The sequence below is a fragment of the Echeneis naucrates genome, chromosome 17 (assembly GCF_900963305.1).
Source record: "Echeneis naucrates chromosome 17, fEcheNa1.1, whole genome shotgun sequence".
NCBI classification, from domain to species: domain Eukaryota; kingdom Metazoa; phylum Chordata; class Actinopteri; order Carangiformes; family Echeneidae; genus Echeneis; species Echeneis naucrates.
This window is the reverse complement of record NC_042527.1, coordinates 18058431-18069260: the sequence shown is the minus strand read 5'-3', so window position 1 is coordinate 18069260 and position 10830 is coordinate 18058431. Positions and strand designations below refer to the sequence as shown.

The following is a 10830-nucleotide window of genomic DNA, read 5'->3' as shown; positions in this document are numbered from 1 at the left end:
AGCGACAGCTCCACGAACCGGGACGAGGAGCGTGCTTTTATTTTGAAAGCCCGGCTAGCTGCCGGTGTGCGGCCCGAGTCCTTCAGTCCGCCGCCGCCGAGGTCAAAGCCGGAGGAGCCGGGGGACCACCGGGGGAACCACCGGGAGGAAAGCTACCCGATGTACAGGTGACAATTCACCTTCTTCTTTAAGGTACAAGGCCACCGGCGCTGCTGTGAGGTTTAATTTCTCTTTAAGGCTGTTTAATTCAAAGCTAATAACGGTTAGTTGCGTTAGCCGTTATTAGCCTTGTTGGCAGTTAGCCGCTGACTTTCCCTCCATGTGCTAAAAAATTATCACATTCAGAAAATGTTTTGTTTTTGTTTTTTTTTTTTTTGTTAACTTATTTACATGTTCATTTGTTTTCCTCACTGTTCTGAAAGAAACTACTGAAAGTCTTGAGGAGATAGCTCGTTTATTGGAAGCTGAATGAAACTATGAATGAAGTTTGGTCTTTCCATATTTGTTGGGTTTTTGTCAAGAGAAAGATTTTGGACTCTGTGCAGATTTTTAAAAAGGCTTTAAATGGGCCACTTTTAATACAACACACACAAGACAACTAAATAATTATGTGCAGGGTGCAAAGAAATTGAATACACACCCAAGTTATGTAATAACAAATGAATGGATGCAGCATGTAGTAACTTGATAGAAGTCAACTATTGTCTGCTGCAAACAAGGAGACAAGTGGTGCAGGCATGAATTGTGTTAAAGTAAATATTTCATGTAATAAGTGGTTTAATGGAGATCAAGTAGATGGTCATTTCAGTAATTGACTTTAAGTACATCCAAACAGTGAAGTACAAAATACCGAAAACTGTTAAAATGAAATACAATGTTTGAAAGTGGAAAGTGGATTTCGATAGGAGTACTGATATTTTATAAAAATGTAGATGTTAAGAAATATTAACTATTTAGATCCTCAGTTTGCTTTAGTAGGAATATTACTAAAAATGATAAAGATATGTCCCTTAGTGTCAGATGCACATTAATATATTTTTATTGAAAAGAGTCACAAAGACTGTAACATTGCCTGACACAGTATTTTGTCGGGCGAAAGCCTCAAATGAGATAATGGTCCTTGTGATGAGCCACATGAGTCTCCTGTGCAAACTTAATTGGATATTGCGTGCAGCCCTGCCAGGTGAATCCACAAAAGCTTAGAAGATGTGGTTCTTTGGTTCAGAGAAAGCATCAGTGTGTTTGCAGAAAAGAAAACGTCTCCAAGTGCCACATCTACATTGAAAAGAGAGGCTTTAAATGCTTGATACCTTTGGTGCTGGATGTCCTGTGACCAACTACACATTTCAGTTTCAGTGCTCGTCACATATCTGGCTAAGGGCTACTGTACTCAGATTGGAAAGGCATTGCCACTTGCAGATAACTGTATGTCAAGAGGCTTTATGTAATAACGTCATTTTATCCCCTCCTGAGCCTCCGAGGTTTAACCCACATGTGTTATTCACTCCTGTCATCCTGTTCAGTTGCAGCAGAATGGTGATGAGGATAAGCGAGTTGCAAAGTCATGGATAGACCACCACAATGACACATGAGACCCTCGCCAGCTCTCAGCTGTCTGTCAAGGCTGCTGCCCTGCGTATGGTTAACCTACCGCTGTCCGTCTATGGCTCCCTGGCACAGGTGAGGGTGTGTGTGAACCGGGGGGTTTATCTTTGGCTGATTGCACTTCGAGATTATCTCTCTATTTTTATTTTATTTATTTATTTCATTATTTCAGACATTTAGTTTTAAGTAGCGCCCCATGCAACTCATATGAACGTTGCACCCCGATGTTTGTTGGAATAAATTAATATACCATTTTCTCAAGCACAACTATTATTTCACTGACAGAGCTAGCCTGTCAGATTGGAGGGGGCTATTTTACACTTTATTATCTGGATAGAAGCAATAATGTTTAAAAAAATGTATTTACATCAAAAGATCCATACTGTACCTTATACCTTCAAAACTATTTTGTAATAGCTTCCATATTATTTATAAACTTAAGTTGGCGTGTGGTGTGTATACTTTATTTACATGATCTCACAAAAACCTAATTCATTAATTAGGGCGTTGGCATTTAGTGGTTGAAATTCTAACCCCTCACTCCTGGAAGAACATGAAATGCAAACACCTGAAGCTGCTTGACCACTAAATAAAACTATCCAGTCCTTCCAGTAAACCGTTGTTCCTTTCAACATGTTTCTTTTTTTTAATCTTGATCAGAAATGTGTATTTGTGAAGCCCAACAGGCTGTTGGGAGATCTGGTCTGACCAAGTTTGGCAGAGCTCCATTCATAACATTCCTTTTAAGCTGCTTAGATAATCCTGTGGTAGTATCTGTTTGGATGTGAAGTGCCAGCAGAACAGCTTGGTGACTCATGAGAAACATGTGTGGATCTGTTTGGAACTTTAACTTAAGTAGAAGCCAAAAAACTACCAATATCAATGCAGATTTTAGCAAGTACACAAATAAAGTGCAAATTATATTTCCAGTTTAAAAGTTTGCGCGAAACCACGTTAAAGGTTTCTGGAACAGGACTTGGTGGTTAAACCTCCATCTTGGCATGTAATCATTTCAGGTTTGTTTTTGTATCCTTCAGCATGGTAACTGTTGTTTTCCTCCAGTGACCCCTCGTGTTTGTGTGTTTATGAGAAGGGCACGAGGGGAGTTTGTGTGTGCGCCGAGTCACGTAGCAGATCTGATTTCATGAAGAATCTTTCATGTGGTCACAGCACAGAACCTGTAGCAGCATCCAATCATCCCAGGCCATTCCGTCCCCTCAGATAAAAAGTCAATATTATGACGGTTGTCATGGCACCAAACTGAGGCTTTTATGTAATATTTTGCTGGGAATGTGCAGCAGTTTTGCCCGTGTGGGTAATCTTGGCAGCGTTCAGTGTTTCTGTATATAGCCTGACAGTGCCTATGCATGCCTGCTGAAATTGATTCCTTAAAATCTAGATGACCGGCTGGAAGATGAGCCCTGCTGGTGCCTGTTATGTAACCAGCATCCACTATACTGTGAATCGTGTGACCTCAGCTGAAAATATAGTCTTTTAGCCTCGCATTGATTTCACCTCTTTTGGAAAGCGATCTTTTTAAAACGCTCCCTACCTGTCCTCCAGGTGAGTGTCAGCACGGGCACCAAAAAGCTGGTTGCCGCCACTGCCTTTGGTGCCGTCTCGCTCCTCCTCCTTGCACGCCGCTTCCAGAGGAGGAAGGGCCGAAAGAAGGCTCTCTCACCTCAATGGGAGCAGGCTGGTTTTGAGTTCTTCCCCCCAGTCTCAGCGGGAAACGGTAAGACTTCCTGAGACTGTGATATTTTTATCCCCAAACCTAAATCTTAACTGAGTATTTTAGCCCAGTTGCTGGCCTGTGATGTAATCACACTGACATTAGTCTGCCCCTAAAGAGAAATGAACAGAAATGTTGGATTAAATGGGTTCAAATCACAAAGCGGATAGTCAGGTTTATTCATTCTGTTAATCACTGATTTAGTAGCTTTTTCCTTTAAACAGTGGGCCACTTCATATATAATCTTACCAAATCTCTATTAACTGTCATCAAATTAGCCTCTCCGTCTGCCATAACTGTATTCTGATTGTTCTCTTCTTTTTCAACTCCCTTCCAGATAACACCAGTCAGAACATCACTCTCTCCCTCAACTCCAAAAATGGTTATTCTTCCGGTCTGGTCCTCACTACAGGCGACTACAGGAAGCTGTCTGGATCTCTGATGAGCTTAGCTTCTGTGAGACAAAGTCACAGTTTTATTATGAAGAGCTTGGCTTTAATGTAACAAGGGCTTTGGCTGTCAGTCTTCCAATATGTATAAACCAGTGACGATTAAAATGTATGGATTGAATGAGTTAGATAAGCACAGCCTGGAGAAATGAGCATAACTTGCATGGTTTGTATTGAGATGGCACTCACAGTGTTGCTTTGCTGTGTTTGTAGGTAAAAAGCATGAACTCATCCAGCAGCAGTACGTATGCCAATGAATCCACCTGTTGGGACAGACTGGAGGATGCTGACATCTGCAGTGTGGTCAACCTACCAGTCACCACACCTGAAAACCTGTACCTCATGGGTAAAGGCACTCGGTCACCAAATGGAAACAATGGCAACACGTTGTCCAGTATTCCTTTTAGGAATCTATTTTTAGTGGCTTGCTTTGTTCTGAAATAACGATTTTGGGAAATGTGTTTGGAATTTAAAGTTTGTGTCATTTTTGTGCTTGCAGGTATGGATTTGTTTGAAGAGGCTTTGCGGCGGTGGGAAGAAGCGTTGACGTTCAGGAGCAGACATGCTGAGGATGATGCAAGTTGTGCCTCTGTTAAAACTGGAGCTGGAGATGCCATCGCTGAGCAGAACAAGGAGGTAACTCACGCACATACAGTCTGTCCTAACACGACTAGAATAAGGGCTTTGGATTAGCAGAGGTTAAATAGTTAAGCCTGGACACCCAAACAGACGTCCAATCTTCTGTCAAGGAAGTCCCCTGCACAGTGGGGCCTCTTCAGAAAGCTTATTCAGAATCGGGTCATGAGTGTGGTTGGGCTCTGACGAAAGAACTGAAAAAGATCTTTGAAATGAAAAGGGCCAACATCCAGTTTGATTTATTAACGTCAGTCAAGTGGTCCAGTCTTCATCTCGCAGTTAACTGTCGCTAACTGCTTTAGCCACCAGGCTCTGCAGTACACAGACATTTACCGTCTCTGGCTCTAGTCGGAGTTGAATTTAAGTTTTTTTTTTTTTTTTTTTTCAGAGCATAGACACTGTAAACCAACCCATTACCTGTCCAGTAATGGCGCTGTTCTACCAGAAACATTGTCTCATAGAAGTCACAACCTGACACACACATGATCCATTTTATCACTATTTCCTACTGTGTGTGTGTGTGTCTGCTCTGTAATTGTGGTGCTCTTCACAGTTCTGTATTTCTTTAGTCCAAACAGACAACAAACTCATTTACAGAAACCTGTGTATGACCTCCTCCTCTGGTATTCTGTTTCGCTCATTGATCTTTCCTGTTTTATGATCAGGACGTCATCAGTGCAGAGTTCATCCACCGGCTGAAGTGTCTGCTACAGAGAGCCTACCGCCTCCAGGAGGAGTTTGAAGGAGTGTTGGGGATGTCGGAGCCTTCGTCCCACAGCAACAGCCTGGGTGAGTCACTGGTTCAGGGTTGTGTCATTTTTCCTGACCAACAATCGGATCAAATATAAATATAGATGTAATTCAAGGCCGTACAGTAGCTCTGTGCCGATATCGGTTCGTCTCCTTCCCAGATAAAATGGCAGACATTTTGAGAGGAGAGGAGCTGGACGAAGTCTGTCTGAGAGACAGCATCAGCATCGCCTCCACTGACTCTTTTGTTTCTGCTGCCGAGGTAAGAAATGCACTGACGTCCGTCTCTAAATATCTCAGGATCTGCTCAGCAGACGTCTCGTTCGCACCTGGAGAGTTTGTGGTGCATCCAAATTGTTAAAAAAAAAAAGCAAAGTGGACGTTAGGTGACAGTACACACTATAAAAATATCTGTTCTTTGGATCTATTTTCTTCACTTTACTGTCAGTTGTTGCTGTAAATAGAAAAAATGCAGCATAAGGTGTGAGTGATTCACAAGTGTCTGGATCGCAGCCTGGTTTACATAAAGTGTCTGCAGCCTTCGGAAGCTTTTATAACAGGAAATAGAAATAGTGTAAACACACTCAGATGTGGCCACACAACACAAACCGCAGCGCAGCGTAGCAGGCTTATGTATAAACAGTTTTTGTCTGAATTTACTACAAGATCTTCTCACCGTTACCATAAAGATGATGATCGCTTCCTCCGGGAAAATAATCATGTAAACATCACTTGCTGGGATGTGAATGACAGACAATGTACCTGAGTCACAGAAGAAAAAGAACAAACATCTTAATCTGTTTCACAGCAGGAGTTCAGCTCAAACAGCTCTGATCCCCCTCAGTCTTTTAACAGAACTCAGCTTATCTGGTTTACTCATTAAGTTGCTGTGGGGGTTGTGTGTCTCCACTGCTGCACTTGTACAAAAATAAACTGGTTAGGAATTGCTGCCTTTTTTTTTTTTACTGAAGCTTCGTCCCACTTCCTTGACATGAAATGTTCAGGTTAAGATCCTGTAAAGCTCTGTGGAGCTGCTCGTTCGCGTCATTTGATGTCAACAGATATTAGAAGTTCAACTAAATGGAGCAGCTTAGCATCTGCAGTCAAATGGATAGTTCAACATTTCTGAACACTGGAAACACTCAGACTGTTTAGTATTTCCTAATAGGGGGTCTGAAGGTGGAGCTCAGTGCAGGAGAACTGGGTCACTAAGAATAGACCATCCACATTCCTCCATTAGTGTCCCTGCAGCTGTTTTCTCTATAACCTCCGAGCTCTACAACAACATGGACGAGCCTCTAATGCCGTCCACAACAGGGAAGTGTAATATTGAAAAATGGGGAAAATTCCACCAAGATCAGAACAAGAAGTTTTTACAGCCTCTCAAAGTCTCACAGACTGAACTTTTCTTGTTCTCCAGTATTTGGTGTTACGCTTCTATTCTGTTCAACCATAACATAACTGTTCATCTGTGGGACTAATAAGGTTCAGTTTCTGATCCGTCTTGTCGTTATTTAATCTTTTTGTTTTACCTCTGCTGTGTGTGTGTCAGCTGTCGGAGCACAGGGAGCTGAGGAGCATCTCTGCTCTGGGCCAGCATTTGTTCTATGAGGAGGCTCTTCAAATGGCCGAGGATGGCAAGATCTCCTGCAGAGTGCTGCGGTAAATTCACTGACTGATACAGCAGCCATGAAGCAGACGCTCAGCAGAGCCGTCATTTTGATCGGATGTGTCTCTCTTCATCAGGACTGAGATGCTGGGCTGTTTTGGGGACCTGGACTTCCTGGCTAAGCTGCACTGTGTGCGACAGGCCTGTCAGGTAGTCACAGTCCGATAACATGTTTCCTACTGAGGCGATTCTTGTTACACAGAAGAGAATCATTTAGCTTTGCCCTCCATAGTTTTCTGCAGAAGGATCAGTTTGACTAAGATGCTGTTCTGTCTCCAGCTCATTCTGTGTGAGAGGGCCACCCGGATGTTCCTGGCTGAAACAGGAAAGAAAGTGCTGTCGTTCATCATTGTTAAAGCACAGAAGGTGAGACTGAAGCCGCAGTCAGTTATCCGTCTCTCTGGGATGTTCCCATCCTGACCGTCACTGTTTGGCTTCCAGAGCCCGAGGAGATTCGAGGAGGTTTTTGAAGAGATGATTTCCTTCCTGGAGCACACGGAGCACTGGGAAAACACGGAGGTGGAGCTGGCCACGCGAGGAGTAAGTGTGATGTTGATTCTGGAAGAGAAGACGGACTTCTCTTCTGTATAAAATATTGACAACCTCCTCCCCTTCCTCAGGTGAAGCATTTGAACTTCTATGACATCGTGCTGGACTTCATCCTGATGGATTCATTTGAGGATCTGGAGAATCCACCGATCTCAATCCAGAACGTGATCAACAACCGCTGGCTCAACAGCTCCTTCAAGGAAACTGTGAGCGGCTGCAGGCTCCACGTTGTGTTCAGAAAACTGGAGTTTGTCGTTTTGTTACTGAATCCGTATGTGTTTGACAGGCGGTGGCATCGAGCTGCTGGTCAGTGCTGAAGCAGAAGAGACAACACATGAAGGTACGAAACCGAAACCCTCAGCTTAATCTTCAGCTCTTTCACGGAAACAGGGTGACACACATTTCTTATTTCTGATAGAGCAGATGGGACAGCCTGTCTGGTTTTAGCAGAGAATCTGATCCCCTCCGTTAACTTTTTGGTTTCAGCTGTCTGACGGGTTCATCGCTCATTTCTACACGGTGTGTGAACAGATCAGCCCCGTCCTGGCCTGGGGCTTCCTGGGCCCGCAGAGCTCCCTGCACGACTTCTGCTGCTTCTTCAAGGTCAGTCTCAGCACCAGGAAAGAGCAATCTCGTCTGTTTGCACCATGAGCTTTGACAGCGGTGCATCTCTCCTGCAGGACCAGGTTCTGTCCTTCCTGAGGGACATCTTTGACCTGGACAAAGTGCGTTACATGTCGGTGGAGAGTCTGGCGGAGGACATGCTGCACCTGCTGCACCGCCGCTCTGAGCTGCTGCTGGCCTACCTGGGAACAGACTCGCGGCTGCATCTGAACGGTTGCAGCTCGCCGAAGGTGCAGCTGGTGTCCAGCGCTCTGCTGGAGGCGGGAGTGCTGTGAGACGGGAGCAAACGGCCAAAGTTATCCTGGAGCGAGTTCACACCAACTTTCGGACCAAAGCGACAAACTACCAGTAGGTGTGATTGCATCTTCCATCTGTGGTGCACCCAGTGGGTGGGGGTCTGATGACTCCACCCACTCATCCCCCCAAATGCAGTTAAACGCAGACTATTCCAGAATATTCATGTGAAAGCCACTCGTCACGTTTCCCATCATGCTCTGTGCGAGGATCCAGACAACCTGAACTCGTCTGCCTTCATACATGAGCGTTATCGGCGGTGCGGCCTCCTCTTCATCCTCACTGTGCCATGGCAGTGCACGTTAGTTGTGAAACATCAGCAATAATATATCTGATGGAAACTCAGTAGATATCACGCTGTATAAATTGAGGTATTTATTACCATTTAAAGCAATTTATGAGTGAAATATTTTAGCATATTTATTTTATCATACAGCTGTAAAGAGGCAGGATTTATTTTTTAGACATACGTGTGCACAAACAGTCAGAAAAACAGAGTGTTGTTAAACTGAACTTTGCAAAACTATGAAATAGTGTGAGAAAATGGAAACTGTGTTGACAGAAGAAACGGTTCTGCCGTCACGTTCAGTTACTCCAAAGGGAAAAACGCGTCATTATTTGTTTTATTTTGTTTTTTGGCACCAGAACTCTCACACCTTTATGCAATATTAAATGAATCCCAGTTCATTTGGCCCTGACAGACCTTCATCCCATCCGATACAGGAAGTCAAAGATTACATGTCACTGTTTCATAACCATCCAGATGTTTCAGCACCTTGTTTCTCATTCACAAGCAGCCTTACACGAAAGCCTTCTCTTCATCACGGGACATTTTTATTTTTTCATGACCTGTGAGCTTTTTAAAGCATTAACACATCATCGATGTCTGCTGCTGATCAGCGACCGCCGCGTACAGAACTCAGAACAGTAAATGCTCAGTGATCATCCAGATCCTTTTTAATGGGGGTAAAATCCAGTTCTGTCTGAGTCGGAACATCTTTGGGAGTTTGGTTAAAAAAAAAAACAAACACACTGAGCTGTAAGCAGTTTGGATGTGCCCAGTTAGGAAATTCCCCTCAAGAAAATGATTCTTTAATGAGATTACATTAACATCCCGGTTAATTTTTTTTTTTTTTTTTTCCTCGGCAGTTCACCAGGTTAACACATGAAAAAAAAAACAAAAAAAAAAATTTGATGATTCTGGTTTTGTCTTGAAAGAAAAAGCTTTTCCTTTCCGTGCTCTTAAAGGGAAGAGATTTTGTCTCCATGCTCAGTTGGATCTTTTCAGGGCCAGTATGAACCGGGCGAAACGGGCCGTCTCGATTTGTCTCCACAGAAAAACGCTCTACATTTGTGAGTTCACCTCGTTTGTGTATAAATTCAATAAAGACTTGAAAGTGATTTGGTCGTTTTCTCTTAATTTAATAAAACTCAAATGAGTCCTATTTATTTGTTATGACTTTATTAATAATGAACATGGCAACATCTCAAGTCAGAACAGTAAATTGAAACAAAAGCCAATAGATTTGATAATATACACAGCACATGAAACCTCTTTACCTCTATAAAGGCATGCTCCTTGTTTAGTCTTCTACACCCACTCGGACTCTGTGTTGAAACACTGAGCATCACGAGTACAGAGCCAACAAACTGTATGTGACCTTTTAACTACAGAGAAGAATCATTCAAACCCCAGAATCACTGCCAATAAGAAAAACAGTGCATGTCATTGAAGTAAATCACTTCCTGTCCTCATCCAACTTTCTAATGCACATTTCCTGTTTACTAAAAGGAACTGATGAAGGCATTAAAGCGATAAATCAACCAAGACAACTCTAAATGCACTATGACATGGTTACAGCTTAACAGTCAATCCCAGCTCGAAAACATGTATCAGACCAACAATTCAAATTCATTGCGTTGCGGTTTAGTTTTTTTTCTTTGTTTTGTTTTTACCTTATCACTGGAGCTCTTGAACAGTCTACGTTCAGCAGCGGCACTGACTCAAAGGATTCCTCCTTTTGGGGACAAACTACGACATCGGCCTGACTACGACCTAAACTTCCAGCATCCTCCAACACTGTGAGCGAGAAGTGAAGGCAGCAGCGTTTCAATAGAAGATTTGCACTGCACTTAGAGGGCAGATTCACACCACGACAGGAACAAAAAATGTATTTCACTGTTTTCTTTTAACCTAACAGTTGAGCACATTGCTGACTTCTGGCATGCAGTTGGTTACACCAGCATCAGACTTGTCTAAAGCATCGATTGCACATTTCACTGTCAGACTTACCAGGATGCAAAATATAAAGCCTACTTCCAAATGGTAAGCACATTTCCTCTCAGCACAACAACTTTCTGGATAAAGTCACTTTTTGAGAACTTAATATAGCAAAGTCATACAACTCATATCATGCATTTCATTCATGAAGGCAGATCAAATCTTAAAGAGGGCTGTTCATACTTAAAAAAAAAGAAAAAAAACCTGGACATTTCTGTGCGACTAAGCATGAATCCATTGA

At 42.9% G+C, this 10830-nt stretch overlaps 1 protein-coding gene across 2 annotated transcripts; it reads left to right on the top strand.

Annotated features, from left to right (window-relative positions):
• Positions 1-72: 72 nt before the first annotated feature.
• miga1 (mitoguardin 1) lies at positions 73-9703 on the top strand. Of its 2 annotated transcripts, none has more exons than XM_029524938.1 (16): positions 73-167; positions 1524-1680; positions 3169-3340; positions 3675-3793; positions 4000-4132; positions 4286-4422; positions 5088-5211; positions 5334-5434; positions 6725-6834; positions 6919-6991; positions 7121-7207; positions 7283-7381; positions 7462-7596; positions 7677-7730; positions 7877-7993; positions 8071-9703. In XM_029524938.1, the coding sequence occupies exons 2-16, from the start codon at positions 1582-1584 to the stop codon at positions 8287-8289; spliced, it is 1779 nt and encodes a 592-aa protein (XP_029380798.1). In that variant the 5' UTR covers positions 73-167; positions 1524-1581; the 3' UTR covers positions 8290-9703. The 2 variants fall into 2 exon arrangements, with proteins under 2 accessions (XP_029380798.1, XP_029380797.1); XM_029524937.1 differs by having other exon boundaries at positions 78-192.
• Positions 9704-10830: the final 1127 nt, after the last annotated feature.

Bases quoted from the DNA above. Each gene is read 5' to 3' on its own strand.
- miga1 (XM_029524938.1), top strand. From the start codon at position 1,582: ATGACACATGAGACCCTCGCCAGCTCTCAGCTGTCTGTCAAGGCTGCT. The intron at 7,208-7,282 runs GTGAGACTGAAG...TTTGGCTTCCAG, and splicing joins TCATTGTTAAAGCACAGAAG to AGCCCGAGGAGATTCGAGGA. The intron at 7,994-8,070 runs GTCAGTCTCAGC...TCTCTCCTGCAG, and splicing joins ACTTCTGCTGCTTCTTCAAG to GACCAGGTTCTGTCCTTCCT.